Source organism: Pinus tabuliformis, chromosome 6 (genome assembly GCF_031772625.1).
Source record: "Pinus tabuliformis cultivar Carrire ecotype Pingquan chromosome 6, CPIR1, whole genome shotgun sequence".
NCBI lineage: Eukaryota > Viridiplantae > Streptophyta > Pinopsida > Pinales > Pinaceae > Pinus > Pinus tabuliformis.
Window position 1 is genome coordinate 249,937,049 of NC_142292.1, and position 24,628 is coordinate 249,961,676.

Below are 24,628 nucleotides of genomic sequence, written 5' to 3' on the forward strand. Positions count from 1 at the left end.
ATACAATACAGAAAGAGATAAAGGTGCATTTAGAAAAATACATGATCTTTCCAGCCCACCCCTGAGCTGAAGCGCACACACGATCTTTCTGAATAACACAACACTGACATGGGTTTTTGATGAGGGCAGATTTTGTACTTCAGAAGACTGTGATGATAGCCAGGCTCTGAACAAAGCAGGTAATAGGAGAAGGGAAAATGTAATAAAACGAACTTTCTTCTAAGCCAGCTAGATTCCCCAAGCCACAATTATGGGAAGAACTTTTTTACCTTCTGTGCTTGGGTATGTGAACTAGGTTTTTAAAGCGTCTTTGATTGAGTTACCAACCCGCCAATAGTTTGATTCTGAGGCCCTATTGATTTCTGCCAGGTTGCTTTTAAAAAAGGGTGGTTCAAAAGAACAGTGAACTATTCCAGTATCATCTTTCCTAAATTACATCGACCTAACCTCTTGAAGTTTTTGTTCCAGAGGCAAATCCCATGTGGATAGGAGCATTTTTTTGTTTGCAAAGGGGCTGGCCCAAAAAAATTTAATGTTATTAAAATTAATTTTTTTAATAATTTTATAAAATTGGTTTATATTTATTTTAATTTTGGATCTACTAATTATTTAATGGGATCAATTTTTCTGAGATGCAAATTTCATTCAAAGTAAAAAGAGATTTGATCTTTCTCTGCTCTTGGTAGATACTAAATTAAGATGAATCTAGGCTAATCTAATTTCCCTCTTTCAATAAGGTATATTCCACATGAATATCATGAGTTCTCATATCATAGGTGAATACCATGAAGTTAGTTTTATTTTAACATTTTTCTTATTATTTTTATTTTATTTTGACCAAGTAAAAATGTTTTCAGGCTATTAACTTTATTTTTATTTAATTTTAATTTTAATTTTTATGTAATTTGACAGAGTCAAAATGTTTACAGGACATGACAAGCCATTACAACATCTCTTGCACCTCTCCATTCTCTCGAGCCTATATCCATCTAAACTCTGGATCTACCAAGCTCCGAGATGGATCAAAACTCCTAAGATGCAAACCTCTTTTAAAGTGAAAAGAGATTTGATCCCTTTTGCTGCCTGGTAGATCCGAAGTTAAGATGAACCTAGGTTTATTTAATTTCCCCTTTTAAATAAGTTATATTCCACATGAATACCATGTATTCTCATACCATGAATCAATACCATGAAATTATTTTTATTTTAACTTTTATTTTATTTTGCCCGACTAAAAATATTTTTACATCATTAATTTTATTTTTTATTTAATTTTAATTTTAATATTTGTTTTATGTAATTTGACTAATCAAAATGTTTATTAGACATTATAACATCTCTTCCATTTTAAACTAAAAAATATGCGATCAAATTTAAAATTTCAAAATTTATCAATTATTTTTTATTTTTAAAATTAATTAAAATAAAATAAATCTAAAAATAATAAATTTTCCCGCTATATAAAACAACAGAATCTAAAAATATAAAATTAAATATTTTTTATTTAATAAAAATATATATTTTAAATTATATATATCTATCCCCATAAAGTAATATAATTTTTATTTTTAAATCTAATTATTTTACTAAATCAATAATTATATAACTATAATAAATCCAAAAAAATAAAAATATATCATATAATTATACTTGCAGCCATATTGCTCCCGCTTTAATTTATAAACCATTCTCGGATAATTATATTCTTCATCTTGATCTATCTGCTTAAGTTATATTGTCTTCACTTTTATTTACAAATCTATATTAGAATCATACTCTATCTATCAACTATTTAAAATGATATCCTATCTCTTTTACAATTCATATCTCTCCACTTTCTTTATTGCACTGTAATCCAATGGGCTGTGTATGACATAAAGAAGATTCATACTGTCTTCCACTTTCTTTATTCGTCTCAGAATTACTTTCACTTTAATCTTTTGTATATCAATCTAACCATGGGGCTATTCATCTCTGTGCACTGGAAAAAGCACATGGCTTTGATCCAGCAATGGAGTTAAAGGAAAACTTTATAGCTAGTCATCTTCGGATGCCAACAACTTTGCTGGAAAAGTTTGCAGGCACGATATGGATGAGTCAAGGAATGGGATTTGGGAACTTTAGCCTTTGGTATGTATATTGAATTGGGCGTATTACAGGATTGACAGGAAGAAGATACATGATGCAATTTTTTATTATAATGTTTGTTTCCTGGTTAAGATGGCTCTTTATCATCTCTTCGGTACAGCTTGCATTAAATGAAACAGTAACAGATTCCGTTAACTTACCGGCTGATGTAGAAATTCCCTGCATAGGCAATCTAGCAGTTTTTACTGCAAGTTTGTTTTCAGTGGGTGTATTCAAAAACTAGCAGGGAAGCCAATTCATTATGCAAGTGTTGATTTAAAGTTGGTTGCTCGTTGGGATGGCTATTTGTTTTTCTATTTGGGTTGATTCCATTGTCTAACAGGGCCTTGTCCGAGGGAGCCTATTATGCTCTGGGCAGTGCAAGTCTAGGAGATAGTGTGCATTGCATCAGGGATAGCAGGATCTTTGGGTATAAAGGCTTCTGGGAAATGGGTATATGGCGTGATGAGAACCTACTTTAGCTTTTCAACAAAAATGTATTTGAGAGGCCAAGAAGACATATGGCTGAATATGTTCCCATAATATATGTTAGATGTGCTCAAAATAAATCTAAAAATTGTAAACTTATGCCTTCACTTTGGAATACAAGCCATGTTGCCTGAATTAAGTTGCTGATTAGGTCTAAAGATAAGCAAGCCAGAAGCGTTAGAATGATGGCTTTGGATGGCCTAGAAAAGTATAGTAACATCGATGATAACAGTCAACAGTTCACCAAAATATTAGTGAGCCATGTCATAAGTGGCTCGTTCATTCAGAGTGGATGGTTTCTCTAGCTCTTTGGTAAAAGGAAGAGCCATATGAGATATGCTTTGGTCAGCAAAGGAAGCGGGTTTGCTGCCTATGCGTTTCTAACTAGATCTCTGGCCAACTTTAATGCTGTACAAGTACTTCTGTATGCCCAGGCCTTTTAACCCAAATTGTCTATAGTGAGCTTTGTCAACTTGATTTGGTCCATTAGTTGGGTGATGTGCACTCCATGCCACCCTCTAAACTCAGAGATGTTTTTGATGTGCACTCCATGCCACCCTCTAAACCCAGAGATGTTTTGATAATGGCAATCATTGGTATAGGTTTGGGCATGGACTGTTTGCATTTGTATTGGACTAGACTTCATTGTCTAATCGCCTTATAATTGTATAAGGGAGTCGAAACCAAGAGGAAGAATAAGAGAATGAGTTTTTTAAGGTAAACTTGACTCTGCGAAAAAGTCAAAGTTGTTAGATACCAGTGGTTTTGGGTACAGGTTTTTGTCTGAATTGAGCAGAGGGCTCACTTGGCTGGACCAGGATGTTGATTGGCTTGGGTGCTTTTAAGCCATAAGATAATAATACATTTATTGTTAACTAGATTTTCCCCATTGAAGTTTTCCAAGATAAATTATGATGGGTGCTTTATATGTATTGTTACTATATATGATTTTTTTTATCATTCTTTCTATAGCATTATTTTTTATCTTTAACAATTTTAACCTGTAATATAATGCCGGAAGTTGCATGAGATATCTAAATCATTTTCTATAATTTCTGTGCATTATCACGTGATTGATATAGTGTATCTTATTAGTCTTTTACCAATCTCATTCAAATTATCAGTTGATTGATATAGTGTATCTTATGAGTGTTTTACCAATCTCATTTGAGTGTGAGATCAAATGCATGAAGAAGCATCTGACATGGTCTTAGATAAAATGAATACTCCAATGCCCAAAATCTCCAAATTATCACGTATCAGGATTATGCAGAAAGGCTCTGCATCAAGCTGGAATAGATATAATCTATATTCAGTTAACAATATTTTTAAAGCCAGACAACTGCAAATATAAATATTTCTACTAAATATAAGGATCATTCAAAATTGATCAAATGATGATTTGTAACCGTATTATGTCAGCCCAACGAACATATCTATGTGCAGTAGCCGAGCATAGGAGTTTAACAACAAAACATGAAAACAAGAAAAAGAGGAAAGGTATTTAGAAACCTTGCACGACCTCATAGCAATCTAAATTTAACATAATAGGTTTATGATAAAATGGACTTCTCTATTTAACCTTGAATTTAATTTTTTTAATCGTTGTTTTCTTTTCAATCAAATTCAATGTAATTCTTTCTTGTAAAGAAGCTCTACAAATTCAATGTAATTCTTTCTTGTAAAGAAGCTCTACATAATATTATTCTGATCAATCTGAACCATGGTTTCTTTGGATGCTCTGTTATCAAAAGATAGGAGAAAGCTTTTGCATTATGAATTTGTTATGTTTGTAACTGCTTCGTTCCATAGAAATTTTAGTTATAATACAGTTCTCAATTCATTAAACAGAGTCTTATACAATTAAATGTATTATAGAGATTTTTAATGGTTATCCTTTGTGATGAAAATTTATTTTGTATTCGGGGGCATTGATTAATATAGAAATACACGTTGTTTAACAATAAACTAAATCAATTTTTTTTATAATTTGCATAATTTGTGTCACTTAGTCTTAGGGAACTAATGGCAGTCCAGGCTAACGAGATTGTGATGGAAACCCTAAAGCCTTCCACCGCCACCTTGTCTCTAGAAGATTTTTGGTTTCAGGATTCTTCCCTTCACCCAGAGCTCCCTCATTGTGTTGCCATCGCTGCAGATCCATTAAACCGTGAGGAATGTTTTTGCAGCAGGGTTCTTCCCTCCTTGAAGGAGATGCCATCACTTCAGATCACTCAAACTTTTCAGTCTTCGCGAGGTTTCTCTTAGGAGGTAACCTCTTAAGAGAAGAGGATCATCCATAATTTGTATATTTTAAAGAATGAAAATTCTGGAAGCCCTATTCCGAAATAGACCATGCCTATCGACATGATTAGCTAGTCATTTTGGAGTAAGGAAAACTAGAATCCATTTGCAAAAGTATGTCTATTGGCCAAAAATGCATGTTGATGCCTCCAAAATCCAAATATCTAAGATGATGTGTTCTTTGTCTTACAAATTAACCAAGTCATTGGAAATTAAAATTTGATATGCCATTACTAGTACTCACTAGAACATTAGAAAGCATTTCTATGGATTTCCTAGGTGTGATTTAACCAAGACTAAAAGAGCAAATGATTGATTACTTTTTATTTTCGACCAGTTCAATACAATTTGGGTTTGAATCCCATATAAGAATATTGTCTAGGACAGAAAGAAACACACACTCTAGAAATTTTGGCACTTTTTGAAATTTTGGCACTATAGAGTCTTCTAATAGAAATGCTGGATTGTTTCGAATGATCTTCATTTCTCCAGCCGGTCAGGCAACGAACCCTCAAGTATCTCTTTTCCAAAATTTATTTATTCGTGTCCAAAAGCATTTGCGTGTTCTTGTTCAAGCCGTATGAAGGGAAATTCTCATGTACGGTTTTCAGAGGGGGAATTTCAGTTTACAAGAGGAAATCTGAATTCATTTGGATTAGCCAGATCTACATCTTTAATTCCTATGTTTTGGCCCACACTTTGGGAAAAGATGGAAACCAATTTGAAGAGGCCTACAACATTTTATCTACAAACCAATGCACAAACTATAATTGTGAATAAGAGAATGATACAAACTCTTATTAAAACATAATCGAAAATCCCAAAGCCACAGGACGTACACTAAATTCAACATTGTTACAATAGATCAATTCATTATCCATAGACCGATGCATAAACTAAAGTTGTGAATAGGACAACGATACAAACTCTTATTAAAGTATAATAAATAAAGCCTAAAAACATAGGATGCATACCTACATGATATTCAACATTGTTACAATAGAGCAATTCATTGCTCAACCAATCAGTTTTTTTCTTAAACAAATTTAGATTTTCTAACTCAAACTCCTTTTGACATTGTTGTGACAAATGTATCGATGCAACAAAGAGTAGACAATATTTTAGTGAAGCATGCAAATTGATCGAAACAATACAACAAATCAACAAGAAGGTACAAGAACAACTCCAAAAAATTCAGACAATGTATAAATAATGGCATGACTAGAATACAACCACTCATAATTTAGTCGAAGGAGATTAACTCAACTCATTGTTGCTAATATTGTTGGGCATTTGGCTAGTTCTGTCCCAGTAAGGGCCTAGTTTGAATCCCCTAGTACGGTGCACTAATCTATACTAACACATTCACTACAAATGCTATCTAGTGTGGTGGGGTAATATCCAGTGGGTTTCCCCATATGGTTGTCCTTGGAAAAGAATCACTACTAAAAATTTCCAGGTTGAAGATCTTGTATGTGGCTACGTTTAAGCAAGGAGAGATTCCAAGTAGAAGGGAAAAAGTTGAAAAGTCACCAATATGGCCCATTCAAGATTTTACAGCGGATTGGAAGCATTCATTCAACTTGTACCTCCCATCATAAATGAACATCCTCTTTCCATATTGAATGATGAAAAGTTGAAGCCTTTGAACTATCAATGTCAGAAGTGGGATGAAGATGAAGAATAGTTCTAGTAGCTGAGGAGATACCTAGTATGCAAACCGAACTTGTACATGATATCCTATTGCAAAGAAAGATTCGTGCTTATAGGAAATGGCCAAAGAGTACTTACACAATGGTTTAGAAGGCAAAATTTTAAGCAAAGCCAGGAGATATTAATGGAGGAGATGACGCAAAAGAAACCATTCTCAGCTTGAACATAATAAGTTAGTACGGAACCTGAAACCTCCCAAATGGAGGAGGTATGGCCAGTATAGATTCACGAAAACATCAAGTACTATAGGAATAACTAAACCTAATCAAATAGCCAACGAATTGGACAGCAGGGAAAACCAGAGAGAGCTGTTGAAAAGGAACATGAGAGTTTGCAAAGGCAAACAGGATGGAGGCAAAAAGAACGGACACATGGATCAGTTTTAAACTTTTATAAACATCGGGCATCTTCCAGAAGAATAAGTAAAATACTTCTGTCCTAGGAAATTCACAGATTTATATTATGTAAGAACTAGAAACAAAAGACGAAGTTGCAAACTTATTACAGTCACTTTGCAATTAAAAAATTATTGTACCATTAATACATTTGAAAGATTTTATTAGCTGAGATGATTTTCTTGGGTTAAAAGTTCATGTGTATAATCATTAGTGTGTATGCATTAGCAGCTTGTAGTTGAGCTTTCTGATACGGATTTATTATATAGACAACATGGCTCCATTTTTATATCACCCAGAAGACACAAAAGATATAAATCAGTAACAAAGGAGGCCAATTAAAAATCTCTGTAACCCAATTAATTGTCTAAAATGAAGAATTGAAAATCGTATCATAACTCCAATATATGGAAGATGTAAGGAAGCAGTTCGATCATAATAAACAGGAAAAAATAAAGACTGAATACAATATCTTGCTACTAACTATTAACATCTGTGGATAACATAGCATCCAGAGTAAATAACATTCATACTGATCATAAAGACATGATACACAACTCCTTTACAATGAAGAAATAATAATGATTTGATTAAAAGAAAACAGCATTAGAAAAGTCCAGATTTTCATAAGCATATAGCAGTAGGTTAGGGTTAGATTATTGTGAGATCATCCCCAAGGCATTTGAATGTCTCCCTCCTTAATAGTTCTTTTTTTTCTTCTTGTTTTCACTTTTCGCTGTTTGACTCCTATGCTCAGTTACTGCAGCTAGATATGTTCAACAGAGGCATCCCAGGGCGATATATCAAATTTGACTTATCCTCCATAACAGGTATTAGGCTCAAAATATTCGGCAAAATAAAATCAGATTATATCTATTACAGCTTCAGGCAGAACCTTTTTGCGCTATTTTTGACACGTGGAACTACCTACATGACGATTTCTTAACGCATTTGATTCATCTGATCTCAGATTCAAATGGAAACGGTAAACCACTCAGAAGATAGATTATATCAATCAAGTGAGAATGAATAGAAATTATATAAATAAACTGTATATCCCATTCAAACTACAATCTTATATTGCATGCTGAAACTCATTCTCTTCCTCTTAGTCTTAAGAGAAACTACTCTGAGGAACAAGCATAAAGTAATTGGACAATGAAATCTCCCCACATACAACTGTAAACAGTGCATGCCCAAACCAATACTAATGACTGTCAATTATCACAACAACACTAGGTTTAGAGGTTGCCTTGGAGTGTATAGCATAAAACCCATTTGCCAGCGCCTCCTTCAGAAGAATCAATCACAACTCAAATAATAGAGCAAATCAATTGACACAACTGACTATAGAGGAAAAGTTTTTAAGGTGTGGAACCACACCTCGTAAGATTAGTACTTGGTAAACATGGCTTTTACCGGTATCAGAATTGACCAAAGCTCTCGTTAGAAACTCATTGGCAGTAGAACCCACTTCCTTAACTCTACACAACATATTCTCTGATTGCCTTTCTTTGTACCAGAATGCCAGAGGACCATCCACGAACCAGCCGGGTAGTATAAGGTTGACTAATACTTCTGTGAACCCTGGTACTATTGAGGTGGCAATGCTGTATTCAAATACGCATCTGATCCGTACTCCCTGCTTTGAGCCATGTGATTATCCAAGGCATCTGAAGTCATGAATCTAATGCCTCTGCTTTTATTAATTTCGGACATGGAAGATTTAATCAACAACTTTGTCCAGTAACCATTTACTGAATTCCAGAAAGTGACTTCCTTACACGAAACTTCTAAACCTAATCTTTTACATTTGAATGAATTTCAGCACATTCTACACACATTGGAAAAGATATTCATCCATATGCATTCTTAAAATCTCAAATCTGTTTTACAAATTTTACACAGAAGATATGTACCAATTTCCTGGCCTGAAGAATACCATACTACCATCTCCCAAAAGATTTTATACCCAAAGTTCCTGCTACTGCGCTGCCTCATACAATGCACACTGTCTCCAAAGCATAAGAGTCTTGGTTCTCTTTGACAATGGAATCTACCCAAATATATTTAATGAAAGACTTCCATACCCAAACTAATAACAATAGCTTCCATTTTCACAGCAACTCTTGGTTTAGAGGGTGGGATGGCGTATATACACTAAACCATTTCAATAAGTACAGCCCAACCAATAGAGCTAATGAAGTTGAGACAACCCACTAAACTACAAGGATCTGAGCCCGAGAAGAGTACCTCTTAAAGTCAGCACACAGCAATCATCGGTTTTATGGCCATTAGAATTGACCAAACCTCTGGTAGAAACGCATGGCAGCGAACCCAGTTCCTTTACTGTCCACAACATCATCTCTTATTCCCCTTCTTCCTACCAGAGAGTCGGAGAAACCATCTCATTTACACTGAACCAGGAAGTTAGTACAAGCTTCAGAAATACATTTTCGAACCTGGGTACTATTAAGGAGGCACTGTCATATTCTGATCCATTCATCCTCGTCTCTGCACCATGTAGTGCGCCATGTAGTTTTGCAGGGCATCCTAAGCCATGACTCTGACTCCTCAGAATCAGTAATCTTTAGCCCTGAGAGATCTAATCAACAGCTTTGTCCAATCAACTTTGCTCGAATTCCAGAATAGACTGGATCTCACGCTGCATTCTTAGGTCTCGGTTAGGAGTGCAGACGACCCTAAAGAAAGGCATTGCAATAGGATGAAGCCCAAATCTCTACATGAAGTCGTCCCCTCAATAAACTTGTAATATAAACTGACAGATTGCGCGAAAATTGAACAACCTGTTAACATTTCAATTAATCCAAGTATTGCTAAAAGGAAGACTACACAACCAGCCTAATCAGCCAACCAGGTTTAAAATCAATAACTGCATCATGTATGGGTTTCCCTGCCAATACTTAAATACGCCCACTCAGAACAAACCTGCAGTTTAAATGTACAGATTGCATCTGCATGTAATTCCCAGGGCAGCAGGCAAATTAACGGAATCTGTTACTGTTTCAATTAATTCTAACCCTGCTGAAGTAATGCGAAATAGCCATTTCAACCGCCCAACAAACTTGATCATCAACAACAGTATCATGAATTCCTGGAAGATACCCATCTCAAAATATCTTCCCAGGAATTGTTTCTCAGCCTGATAAGCAATCTCAATCCATAGTATGTCTTTCTTGAGGTTATAACAAACTCTTCAAAATTGATTTTCTTCTCCTATGGACAAAGAGCGTGACAGGTTAGCCTGAAACCCTAGTTGGGGTAATAAAATGTGTAAGGGAATAGAAACTGATGGAATCAATCCTTTAATTGAAAATCTGGTTTATGCAAAGCGAATGTGTCAAATGACTCAATCGAATGACATGATGAGGAATGTGTGGAAAAATATATAAAATAAAAGAGGAGAGACACGGTAAAGTTGTACTCTTTTGAATTAATGACTAATAAATATAAGTGTTCAAATTATTAATAATAAAAATAGGAAAGTAAAAAGAAAGGTTATAAAAAATACTTGTAATTTTGTTGTAGTCAATTGAATATACAGAGGTTTTATAAGCAAATTTGGGGATGGACACAATTATTATTATAATAAAAATAATAATAATAATTTTAGTTATGGAAATTAAAAAGTTAAGATATGAGGGGTATAAGTGTATGATTAATAGATAATTTATAATCTATAAAGATGTCTATCTTTTTAATCTTGTTATAATGTGTCAAAGTTTCATCAAAGATTTGAATTTAGATGGGTAGTCTTAGACATACTTGAAAACCATCAAAGTAAACCATCTCAACTTTATTAAAAACATATAATTTTACTAAAGATAGTTTCACAAATGATTAGAAGGGATAATGGTTTTTTCCTAAGAATATTATCTAAGTTGAAATTATCTTTGGTCCTAAAGATATCATATAAGTTGTAAATTGTTTTTTGGTTTTAGAGTAGAATTTAGGTGGGAAGAGTGTTTTACCTACTTGGAAACCATCAAAGTAAACTACCTCACCCTTATTAAAAAACATATGATTCCACTAAAGGTAGTTTCATCAATGATTAGAAGGGATACTGACTCTTTCATAGGAATACTATTTAAGTTGAAATTATCATTGAACTTAATAATACTATCTAAGTTGAAAATTGTGTTTTTGTTTTAGAGTAGATTTAGAACTAGTTGATCAAACTAGACCAAAAAGTGGATGTTCTGCATCTAAAAGCATTCTAGTGGGCAATTGCACTACACGGAGGACTATAGGGGCAGTACCTTTGACTTGACACTGAGCCTCCCAAGTGATAGGTGATAGGTCTATCAATCCTCTTGATACCAAAGAGAAAGAGGGAGAGGGGAGCGAAGAGAGAAAGAGAAGATCTAGAAATCCTTCTCAGTTAAGAGATTTTATTCCTTGGATATAAGGAAATAGGGTTGGATCCAAAACCAAAAGGCATTTAGGACGATTAAAACTATGTCAACTTACAATACAATGATATGTGGTTTAACCGTAAGTTTATGTGTTGAAACCAACGAGATCCCATTGATTATATGGCCTCCTATGATCTTGGCTCAAAAAGTAGACTCCCCACTTTCAAAGAGTTTTTGTTCTTGCTAAATCATAAAATCTAATATATCGATCTTGCATGTTATTGGATATATTACTTAGTGTAGTTTTTTTATAAATAATAATTATGTATTAACTTGCATTTGGCCATAATAACCATAATTTATTAGTATTGATTGTATGGATTAAAAAATTGATTTTTTTAATATAAAAAAACAAGTTAATAGAAATGTACACGATCAATAATAACTTTAAAATATATATTAATTTAATATAATTTAATAATTTTTTAATAAATAATTTATTAATTTTTAATCTCCAAATACTCATCTAAAAGAAAAAACAAAAACAACTTATCATATTTTATTTTCATAAAATATTTAATAATAAAAAACAACAAATTTAAGTTCAGGTTAAACGTCATTTTTTTTCTCCTCCTTGGGTTAACTTTGAATTTTCCTTCCTTTCTAATATGGTAGTTTTTTATTTTTATTTATTTTAATTAAAATAATTTTTAATTTAGATTTATTTAGATTTTGTTTGAATTTTGTTCATGTAATTAATCGAAAGATTTTATTTTTTATTTTTTAATTAAAACAATTTTTAGTTTTAAGTTTTTGATATATTATTTTGATTTTGAATTTAGTGAATATTGAAAACATTTATTTCCCCTGACTCAATATAGAATGGTGAGGCAATTCTATAGAAAAGGGCAAACACGGGCAGATGTCAAGGGTAATTCTTTAAAGGATAGTGAGATTTGAGGATATTACGTCTTGTATACCTAGTATTTATCCACTTTGATGTTGCAATTATATTATTGCGGGGTTTTATAAAGGGTGGTGGTTAGTTTAATAGTTGGGTGGTGTTAGAGCTCTTGATCCCTTTCAATTATACTTTTGATTGCATCTTCGTAGTCATGGTGAAGGAGATGGAGATAGGCACACCAGTGGGAAAAGGTGGAATACGTGGGAATGATGATTCACAAAGATTTGGTATAGTTTCTTTCCTATATCAGTGTTTTAATTCTCGATTTAAGCAAGATAGTTCGAGGGAGTTTTGGTTCAGGTAGATAGCTCAGTGTTGAAGATAAGCAACCCAACTTTCCAAGGTGGGTATCTTTCTCTTCCTCATTGGTTCATTCCTCACAGGTCATGGGATACAAGTTTCTCCTTCAAAGATGGGCTAGATGATTTTCTCCCTCCTCATTTAGTTTTAACATGATCTTTGATTCATGAGCTATCCCATGTGCTCTTAACGGTGCAGTCTTGTTTATGGTCTTTATGGGATTTCATTTCTTAGTATACCAATAGAGGTAAAGCCTCTAATGTTTTTGAGCCCTTCAGCTCTGTGACAAAGGACTCCATCCTCTATTTTCCTCACCCACTTGAAGCTTCTATTGGGATAAATATTCAATTGTTCAATATTTTTTTATCACAGTTCCATGTGGCATTCTCCCTTTTAGCCTCGTCCTATATCCTTTCATCCTATATTCTTTAGAAGTTTGAGGTTGACTCCACTTCTCTTGGATGTTGTCTTTGGTTGTCCTTTATCTCCTACCCCTTTGTTGTTTGCATTGATGTCCAGGCTCCATCAACCCTCTGGCTAGCCATTGGAGGGCCTAGTCCTCTTCCACTCTATGAGTCCAAGTTGTTGCTCAACATTTTGCTATAATTTACAAAGCTACCATACCTCCAACAATTCACAAAGAAATCCACCAAGTTGAAGATGAAGCCTAGGGGGAAAAGAGGTTTATATTTGATGTAGATATCTAGGAAGAAGTTAATAGTTGGATTCCGGAGAGCGATAATACTTACATGCAACAAAGCCATTACATGCAGGGGGAGAGGTCAAAGACCCAACATGGAATTCTTCTTTGCATTAATGAAGTCTAGAAACAACTTTAGAAATTAGATGACAAAGTATCAATCCTTCCCAAGAAGATAACCAACTTGGAATTCTCTAATTCCAAGGAGGACACTTGAGTTCCTACCACCATTCAGGTGGATTCCCCGTTAACCTAATATATTAATCTTGTTAGTGTATGCTTTTTGTTTCGATGTTGGTAGTAGCAGGCTAGATAGATTACAATTTTCATGTTTTAGTTGAGACATTTGTAATTTTTTGTTATCAATTTTGAGTAAATAATATCGTATTGCATATTGGTGTGGACAAAAGTACTAATTTGATCTTATTGGTCTTGTTTCCCAAATACCATACCAACAGCGATAAATAATATTATATACCTCTTTTTGTTTAGTTAAAATATAATACTTTACTTAATTTTAAAAAACAAAAATATTAAAAAACTTTTAAAATAAAAAACAATTTTTCTCCTACTTTAAATAATTTTAATTAAAATAAATTTACATCAATATATAATACTTGATATTATATAATATATTATTAACAAGATAATTGATTAAATAGGAGTACTCTACTCGCGGATAAATTCCCGGTTTCCGTCGCCACCAGGAAAAACCTCTGGCTCCGCCGCGGGCCATTCCTCCGCCCAGCTTTGCCACTCTCCACAAGCTCCGCCACCCTCTGCATTTAATGACGACGTCTGACCGGAGTTCCATCGCCCTCTTGCCGCCATTCACACCTCAATTCGAATTTGGGAATTAACCGCGGGCTGCATTCGACCCGGCACTCCCCTGCAGCTCACCAGGTCACCAGAACAAGCAGAAACCGAAACCCTCCAGCGTTAAGAAGAATCTCCGAGTTGAATGATGACAAACTGTAAGGGAGGTTACCAAGCCCGCAGTGAAACCATGGCTCCATAGGAACCTTAATCATCATGAAGGGCGAGGTAACATTACCAACCTGCAATGACATTTCCCAAAACCGCCAAGGAAACTGGAAGGAGGAATGAAACGAACTACACGAATGAGTTCGAAGAGGGAAAAGTAACCCACCAGTTTGCAAACGGAAGAAGGGAACGTCGGACTGCAAGGAAAGGCAAACCAGGGGTCACATATTGACATGCTTCAGTTCGGGTCACTGTATGATGCATAGATCAGTTTTCATTAGTGTTCCAAATGCTCAAGAAACAACGTTTTACATCACAGTTTTTCAAGGTTACTATCTAATCAAAACAAGGTGTCAACTTGTCATGAATAGACTTAGAAACTGCACTGAAACAATCAATAAAAAGATGAATTCTTCAGACTTGTTTCCTGAGGAAACCCTAGGCCAAGCAAACTACAGAATTAGAGTTTGGTTTCATTTTGTTACAGGTCTGATTACAGTTGAAGGAGCGAGGTCCTAGTCTTCTTTAAAAAAAGGTGTTTATATTGAAAAGTTTTCAAGTATTATTGCAAGATTGTCGTAGTCCTAATCTACTTCAAAGCCATCAAACAATTGTTAAGGGTAGTGAAAACAAGGACAAGATAAGGCCTTGTACAAATCATGTTAGAGTCGGTTAGACAGCCTTATCAACCACAAATGATCCGAAAATTAGAGAAGTATAGAAGCGTTGTCATACAGCATTGCAACTTGGTTCATTGGAAGGGGTCGACTCGACACCTGCAGCTCACTGGAACAAGTGGAAAACTCATTCCCGGGCTCTGCAGCTCACCACTAGGCTACAAACAGGCAGGTTCATTCATCGAACCCACTCCCTGATCTAATTATTTATGTATTTTGTTTCTAACCTGAAACCAGGCTGTCTTGAATCGAATGTCCTGGAGCTCTGTCTCTCTAGGCGGGCTATATATAAATGTATTTGGCTGGATATAGGCTACCATCATTGACAAATTTTCATTATCCAATACGCCAAGGAGTCAACCAAACGAGATTACATTCTAGAGAGTTAGCAGATATTTCAAACTCTAAAGGATAACCTTAAAACGCTTCAAGCTACGATGAAATGAAGGGGAGACTAGCATTGCTCCGAACTAGAATTTGCAATCGGAGATCCTTATGAACAGACCACTTTTATGAAAAAGGTATGTAAGAAACTATCTTCTGAGTGTTATGGTCCCTTCGCAATCCTTCAGCAAGTTGAATGAGTAGCCTATTCTCTACAATTACTAGCAAGCGTCAAGGTACATAACCCATTCCATGTTTTTAATTTAAAGAAGGAAATTGCAGAGGATTTGATAGTTTCATAAGATTTACCTCCCCTTGATGAGGAAGGAAAATTGATCCTGATAGATGAGCATATCCTGGTTTCCAAAGATGAAAGGTTAAGAAACAGGGTTCTTAAAAATATCTGGTGCAGTGCAAAGATCTGCCCATTGAAGATGCCTCTTGGAAGGAACCTAACAGCTGCCAACATCCTTCATTGCTTACATTGATACAAACACATTCAGGAGAGCCAGACTTCCAATGAGCTCAATTCGTCTCACAAGCAAAACCAGAGCCAAATAAATGGTAATTTGAATTTACTGATGAAATTTCATGGTATGACATGTTAGTCAGAGGACTTTGTTTTCGTCGATTTAGAGGATTTTATTAGCCAGCTCATCCAAGAAGTTCAAACCTCTTGTCTGAGATAAAAAATAATAGTTTTTGGTCAAATTAAAGCTAGAATTTAATTTGTGGTTCTAGAATCGAACATAGCTGCATGCATTCAAAAACAAGGGTTTCTCTAAAATTAAATCTAGAGGTGTGGAACTTGAATCCAATGTAGTTGCAAGAGTTCAAAAACAAGACTTTTCCTAAACCTAGAGCTAGAATTGTGGAGCTTGAATGCAATGTCGTACTTATGGCTTTCACCTCGTTTCTTGGCAACAACTGTGTTATACAGAAAAATTTTGGTCTAGCTGAACCAATACTATATTCATTCAAGATTAGTTTGTCTTTACAATTGGGAGTGGCTCACCTGAAGGCTGAAAGCGTTGGTTATTCTGTTTATTGTGTATGTGATTGGAAGTTTAGTCTTAAATTTCTTCAATTTTTCACTCTAAATTGTCTTCCCAAGATTTTTAGTCCATAAACAAGTACTCAGCATTCCATCTTTCCTATGAGATTTTCAGGAAAATATATTGTGTGAATGTCTGCTGGATGGATGCTTTGTTTGTCCAACTCAGTTAGAAAAAAAAAAGGTAGATCTGAAAAGGTTTGAAAATACAATATAGTTTAATTTTGGACTATTAAGTGCACAACCGCAAATGATACTTCCCTTCATCCAGTGGAAACTATCTAAAAAAGGATAAAATTAGACAGTAACCTGATACCGATTCTCATACAAACATCCCTGACAACCTTGAGACTTAGTTATGTCAGGCCAGGTTAACTCCAGAAAATATTGAGCGCAAGACAGAACTGATGGATTTATTCATTAGACAATTATTTATTTATACATATACACAACGGATCAGTTCATCTTCTAGATGACTGTCCAGCTTCACCTCATCCGTTTCGGATTAGGTGTCAACATTCCCCCCCTTAATCTGAAGGGATGTTGGTGAGTCCAAGCATCGTTCTGAATCTTTCAAGCTTTTCTCTTCCAAGCGCTTTGGTGAAGATGTTTGCAATTTGCTCGTTTGTGGAACAATGACGGAGATGGATTGTTTTGGCCTCAACATGATGTCGGATCAGATGATATTTAGTATTGATGTGCTTAGTACGATCATGGAACTTTGGGTTCTTGGCCAATTTTATTGCAGAGGTGTTATCAATCATGAGTGGAGTTGATTGTATTTGTTTTACCTGCAAATCTTCAAGAATTTTCCTGAGCCACACAATTTCTTTCGTTGCTTCAGCTGCTGCCACATATTCTGCTTCTGTTGTGGAATCTGCTGGTACTGATTGTTTGCGTGATCTCCAGGAGACAGCTCCCGATCCAAGACTCATAGCATATCCTGAAGTAGATACCCCAGTTTCTTTGTCTCCATCGAAGTCTGAATCAGAGTATCCAATCAAGTTGAAGTCGTCCACCTGTGTATACTTGATTCCAAGGTCTTGAGTTCCCTTCAAGTACCTTAGAACTCTTTTTGCAGCAGACCAATGTCCCTCACAAGGCCTTTGCATAAACCTGGAGAGGATTCCAACAGCAAATGAAATGTCTGGTCTGGTAGTAGTGAGGTAGATGAGACTTCCTACAAGCTGTCTATACTTTGTTGCATCCTCAAATTCCTTTCCTTCAGTAGATGTGAGCTTCAAGTTTTGTTCCATTGGAGTAGAAAGGGGATTGCACTCTGTCATGCCAAATCTGTATAACAAATCTCCAATGTATTTCTTTTGAGAAAGAAATATGGACTTTGGATGTTGGGTTACTTCAATGCCAAGATAGTAATGAACATAGCCCAACTCAGTCATTTCAAAAAAATTTCCTAATTCTTTCTTTATGTGTGCAATATAGCTTTCATTGTTCTCTGTCATTAAAAGATCATCTACATATACCACAAGATATACAACTGTTTTGCCAACTTTCTTGACAAATAAAGTTGCATCATCAAGATCAAAATGATTGAAGATGAGTTTCAGAAGATGCTCAGTTAGTTTTTCATACCAAGCTCGTGGTGCTTGTTTGAGGCCATACAAGGACTTCACAAGTTTGCATACTTTGTGTTCATGTCCTTTCACAGCAAATCTTTCAGGCTGGGACATAAAAACATTCTCTTTTAGATCTCCATTCAAGAATGCAGTTTTTACATCCATTTGATGGACTTTCCAACCGTTCTGAGCAGCTAGTGCAAAGAGTGTCCGGATGGTGGCCCATTTTGCTGTGGGAGCAAAAGTTTCCTCATAATCGACCCCTTCCTTCTATGCAAAACCTTTTGCCACAAGCCTAGCTTTGTGCTTGTCAAGTGAGCCATCAGCTTTGTACTTGTTCTTGTAGACCCACTTGCAGCCAATAGGTTTGGTTCCAAATGGAGGATCAACCAGCTTCCAAGTGCCATTCTTTATGAGGGCATCATACTCCTTCTGCATCGCTTCTTTCCATTCATCATGAGAAGCAGCTTCTTTGAAGGAAGTTGGTTCAAAATCTGTAGACAAGTTCAATTCACAATCATAAGTAACATCCATATCAACAGGTGAATTAGAGTTATCTACATCACCTCCAACTTGTCTGTTTGTATTTCTGGTTCCTGTTTTTCCAATTTCATCAGGATGAACACTTTCAAGTGTCTTTGTCAGCCATTTTGGGGGACCTTTCTGAGATGGTCCAGGCTGTTTTGTTGATTGAGTTGGGTCTGAATCAAGATTGAGTCTCCCAATTCTATCAATTACATCACTTAAAGCATCATCCGTTGTTGGAGTGTCATGCAGGGGAGATTGTTCTTCAGAAGAGGATTCCACATGTTGATCTAGTATAGGAATCCCCCCTTCAAGATGTGGAATCTGATTATCAAACTCTTGGAATGATTTCGGTTTTGTGAATCTATCCAAGCGATCAAGTTGCCGCTCAACAACACTGTCAGATTTGGATGATTCAAGAAAAATGACATCTCTAGATAAAACAAACTTTTTATTTACTTCATCATAAAGGCGGTATGCTTTAGATGTGTTTGAATACCCCAGGAAGATACACTTACGACTTCTAGCACCAAGTTTGTTTCTATGTACCTTTGGTATTAAAGCATAACAGGTGGAACCAAATATCCTGAGATGTTTTACCGAAGGAACATGTCCATACCACAATTCATAAGGAGTCTTGTTTCTTATAGCACTAGATGGACATCTATTCTTTATATATGCAGCACATAGAACAGCATCAGCCCAAAACATTGTCTTTACATTTTTGAAGAAAAGCATGGATCGTACCATATTCAAAATTGTTCTGTTCATTCTTTCAGCTACACCATTCTGTTGAGGATTATAAGGCACAGTTGTTTGATGTTTAATCCCATGTTGACGAAGATAGTGTTCAAATTCATTTGATGTATATTCTTTTCCATTATCAGTGCGAATAGACCCAATATGAGATTGTGCATCATTTTCAATCCATTTATGAAAATTCTTGAATGTTTGAAAAGCATCAGATTTGTTCTTCAATAAGTAAACCCAACACATTCTGGTGTAATCATCAATAAATGTCATGATATACTTATTTCCATTTACAGAAGGAACAGGCATTGGACCACATAAATCTGAATGAATAAGTTCAAGCTTCCTATGTGCTCTTGAATGTGAATCATGAAAAGACTGTTTGCTATGCTTTCCTAGAATGCAAGCATCACATTGTTTATGTTTTCTAGGAATTGTAGGCAAACCAGCAACACCATTTTTCTTCAACAAGCGGAGACTATCATAGTTTAAATGTCCAAATCTAGCATGCCATAATAAACTTGATGGAAGTGCACCTTCTTCATGATGAAAAATATATGAGAAATGTTGTGCATGAGCAGAGGTTCCTTGCAGTTTAAGGAGTCTTTCTTCTTCTATACCCCTCATGACAAGTGAGTGGTCAGATGCCTTTCTTACCTCAAGCTTGCCATCAAACATGTGAATGGAGTGACCTTGCTGGCGGATGTGGACCAGGGACAGCAAGTTTCTCTTCAGCTGTGGGAGATATAGAACATGATCCAGAAGAAAGTCTGGAAGACCAGGCAGTTTAAGCCTGATTGTGCCAAGCCCTGATGGCTTGATTTTTGACTGATCTGCAAAGTATACTGCTCCATCAACATTGTCAGTGAAATCTTCAAAGAAATCTTTCCTATGAGTCACATGACAGGTTGCTCCTGAATCAAGCAACCAGTCATTTTTCGAAGAAGCAAGTGAAGCATTAAACAAATCTTCATTTACTCCAATGTTACATTGTGCCTCAATATAGTGAGCGGATTCAGGTGCTTTACCTTTGTCTGTGTCATCAGTTTTACCTTTCTGCTGATTTCTTCTCTGCTCAACTTTGTCCCATGGTAGCTTGCATGTAGAAGCATCATGTGATCCATTTCGTTTGCAGCGAATGCAATGCAGATCTGCCTTTTCTGCGTGAGGATGTCTGCCCCCCCTGCCTCTGAAGTATCTTCCTCTTCCTCTTCGTCCACCTCTTCCTCTTGTAGAATCTTGAGCAGGATGCTTTTCTTTATGAGCAAGGCAAACAGTCTCTTCAGAAGATTCAGGGACTGTTTTCTTTCCAAAGGCTTTCTCTCTTTCAGCAAACTTTTTCACAAGAGTGTCAAAGGTTATATCTTTAAGATTTCCATTTGCTTGTAAAGACTCAAGATAGTTAGAGTAGGTAGGATAGAGTGCTTTGAGAAAGGCAATAAGAGAGATATCCAGCTCAACCTTAGTGGATTTAATATCATGCACTATAGACTTTATTTCAGATGCAAGAGTAAGAGGATCATTATTTTTCAGTTCGAGAGTGAAGAGTTTAATCATGAGCTGAACAACTTCAAGTGCAGAATGTGTATCATAGAGTTCTTTTAGCTTTTGTAAAGCTTCAAAGGCAGTGGAATAGGATGAAATATGACGACTTACTTCCTCATTTACAGATGCTGCGATCAATGCAAAGGCTTTGCTGTTCTTGTTTTCCCAAATGGCGAGTTCTTTGTCTGATGTGGGCTGCACAGGGTCTTTGTCTTCTTCTCCGACACACACTCCTTTCCACAGTTCATTGTAGATAAGGGTGTGTTTTACCATCCGGGACCATTCAGAATAGTTCTCCTTGCCAGTGAGAACTATTCCAACCATAGAAATGATTGAATGCATTCTGTAAAAAAAAATATCTCTGCCAAAAAAAACTTCTGTTGATAAAAGACTTCTGCTGGAAAAAAAATTCTTATGTCACAGCCTTATGGAACCTCTCTATGTACCAATGCATCAGTTATTAAAAACTGTCTTTTACTTGAGAACAGATTCAATGGTGTTCCATTTTCCTTCATACATCAAAGGCTCTAAAACATTTCATAGAGCACTACTGGAGAAACTTTGAAATAGTGAACTAATGTATGAACAGTGCATTCAAAACTCAAACATAAAGTCTTTTGGACAGCGCATTCAAAGAACACTGTTTGGACAGGTTTTTATAAATGCTCAACTTCATTGCAACATTGAGTTTGCCAATATTAAACATAGCCCTGCAAAATTTCAACGCACAAGGGGAATAACATACACAGTCTCCAACACACAACTTTCACCGCAGAACCATGCACCAAACACCATTCAAAACTGCGCACACTGAATGAACCATATCAGTCTTCAATAAAAAACGCAGTCACCATTAAACGCAGTCAACCATATACTACTCCCTTCAAAAAAAAACGCAGTCAACAGATACCATGTATGTCAGTCTTCAATAAAGAAAACGCAGTCACCATTAAAAGGCAACAATACATCAATACGCAGTCTTCTTGCATCAATACGCAGTCAACCATTAAAAAGGCAACAATACATCAATACGCAGTCTTCTTGCATCAATACGCAGTCAACCATTAAAAGGCAACAATACATCAATACGCAGTCTTCTTGCGTTGCTTCAAACAGCCAGATGCTTCTAAACCTCAACCAGATCAGCGTACAGAAAGGGGTAAAGCTTTAATGATTGATGAAAACTGTAAATGAAGAGATGACAGCCAATTTTCCTATAGTTTTACTTTTAAAACTTCTTAATCAACCTCTCTATTCGAGAAGCATCTTGCACAACAACGAGCACAGCGATTGCTTCATTACCATGTCACTGCTCTTCTCCTCGCTGTCCAATACCACCTCGCTGCGGAACAATGAAAAAGACTGCTGTGGAACTTTCAGTTCAACAATGAAAAAGACTCTTCGAACTGTGAGATCTCTGTGAAAAAAAAAGCAGCAGCGTCTTGAATGAAAAGGGCGCTATTTTGGATCTGAGACAGTTCGATGATGGCGTTCACCTACAGTTTGCATAGCTATATCCCTAAAAGAGCTTTCGCATCAAATGCTTTGACGCAGGTCATGGCCTTCAGGTAATGTGGAATATGCAATTAGTGTTTCAAAAAAAAAAAAGACCAGCGGAAAGGGAGGGCACAGTCTCTGGCAGTCAGAGAGCGCAGGGCGTTCAATATCAATCTGAAACGCATCAACGTTCATAGCTCAGGAAATACATTTAATATCAAAACGCATACCAATTACTTCTGAGGGCGCAGTCTCCATGTCAGGACAGAGGGCGCAGTCTTCAGCAGTGTCAGGGAATTGCTCAGGATGATGCAGCGCTCAGCAGGAGTTACACTATTTTGGGACCTGTGCTCTGATACCATGTCAGGCCAGGTTAACTCCAGAAAATATTGAGTGCAAGACAGAACTGATGGATTTATTCATTAGACAATTATTTATTTATACATATACACAACGGATCAGTTCATCTTCTAGATGACTGTCCAGCTTCACCTCATCCGTTTCGGATTAGGTGTCAACAAGTTCAATCTCTAAAAGGGATCATCATTCTAAATTTAACACATCGGAAAATGGAAATCAGTGATGCCAATGAAAATTTTAATTGATCTTATACAGGCTAACGAGGTTCATTCATTTATAGGTCGATGGAGAGGTGACCATATTTCTTTAGTGCAGATGATAAGCTTAATTTTAAAATGAGGAACCTTTTCATGCAATACAGAGCATTCTCTACTTTTTCATAAATTTTCAATCTCATCTAGTGTTCTGATTTTCTACAGAAGGAAAGTTTATGGTTATACTAATGTATAATAGTTCCGGCACTGTTTTCAGTTCCTAACATAAACTATTAAGAGGTGTTGGTTTTACAGCCTTCCCTTGTCAGTCTGTTCTGCCTAGACACTTGCAATAATGTTTGTTAAAGTCCTATAGCAGTGGAGTAACTTGTACTTAACTGTAATTTCAGGAAAAGGACATAGCTGCGGCTGCAGGGAAGCTTGCAGAGTGCCAGGAAACCATACTTGTTCTTAGTAAGCAGTTGAAGGCCCTTGCTTGCCCAGTGGACGCCATGGAATTTCCATACGAGGCAGAAAAGGTATAGTCAGGAAAAGGTACATCTTTCACTCTAGGGTGAGATCTGTTTTGCTAATAAGAACCAGTTGAGACTAGAGATTCAAAGCATGCTGAGGAGAGCCTGACAAATTGTCAATTTTTCTATGGCAGAGAGCTGAAAGGGACCAAAGATATGAACTGGATGCTCCTTGGAGTCCTCGTAGCCAAAGTGCTTCATGGGCATCAGAACCTGAGAATATTAGCACAGCAAATGGCAGAGGACGTGCTAGTGAGTGGACTAGTGAATCTGGCCTTGCTGCTTCTGATCTATATAAAGTGAACGTACCAGATTCACCAATTGTAGATTATTTGGATGGACGTTTAACAATGCATACCTACTCTGATACGGAAGAAAGCTCGCCAGCAGGGTCTCCAGTGAAATCTACACAACAGAGAAACAAGTTCACATGTTTCTCATCAAGAAGTGAATTCCCAAAGTCTGTCAAAACATATGGAGGGGAGTCACCTACATCTTCTTCATCATCATCTTCTTTAGCATCCACTTTCTTTTCAAAGTCACGGGAGTAGCTTATGTAAGCACTTTCATGTGCCAGAAGAAGTCACTAAATGGATAAGCAAGGAATTGGGAAAATTACAGCCCGTTTTGCCAGCAAAGAGCATAAATTTCACTTTAATTCATTCTAGCATGGCTTGTGATGTGGCTATTGAGCGGCAATAGCCTTGCAAATAGAATGCCTGTTACCAGGAACATCAAAATTGTTACATTGAGTTTTGTATATTTACAGCTTTGGAATATAGCCTTCGTTTATATTGAAAACTTGTGGCCATTAATATACTGCTAACTAAACTTGATTTGTAGTTGTAGTTAGTTTGGAAGTTTAATCGAGTACTTGTGAAGAAAGAGTGAAGATTCAGCAGGTTAATAATTGCAGAGCCATGAACCTATGCTATTTTTAGATGTTTTTGAACATTTTGCTATCTTTAGTTCATTTCGTGTTGAACTGGTAACAAAGAAAATTATTCCCTTATTAGTAAAACCTATTTTCAATCTTGTGTGTTGTCAATTACCTGATTTTCCATTTACCAATTGCAAGTAGAAAGGTATCTACGTACAAGTAATTCTAACATCACCCCTTAGTGTTTACCTGGGGAAATATTATTGCATTATCTCATTTGTATAAAAGTATCACATCATT

General features: G+C 36.0%; 1 protein-coding gene across 3 annotated transcripts; it reads left to right on the top strand.

Annotated features, from left to right (window-relative positions):
* The first annotated feature begins 15,416 nt into the window (after positions 1–15,416).
* On the top strand, positions 15,417–24,114 carry LOC149258327 (uncharacterized). Of its 3 annotated transcripts, none has more exons than XM_089371300.1 (4): positions 15,417–15,550; positions 15,696–15,977; positions 23,326–23,454; positions 23,583–24,114. In XM_089371300.1, exons 2-4 carry the CDS (start codon positions 15,975–15,977, stop codon positions 23,997–23,999), a joined length of 549 nt encoding a protein of 182 aa, XP_089227426.1. In that variant the 5' UTR covers positions 15,417–15,550; positions 15,696–15,974; the 3' UTR covers positions 24,000–24,114. The 3 variants fall into 3 exon arrangements, 2 of the variants coding, with proteins under 2 accessions (XP_089227426.1, XP_089227423.1); XM_089371297.1 differs by having other exon boundaries at positions 15,419–15,550; positions 15,683–15,977; XR_016246035.1 differs by having other exon boundaries at positions 15,431–15,977; positions 23,326–23,470.
* Positions 24,115–24,628: the final 514 nt, after the last annotated feature.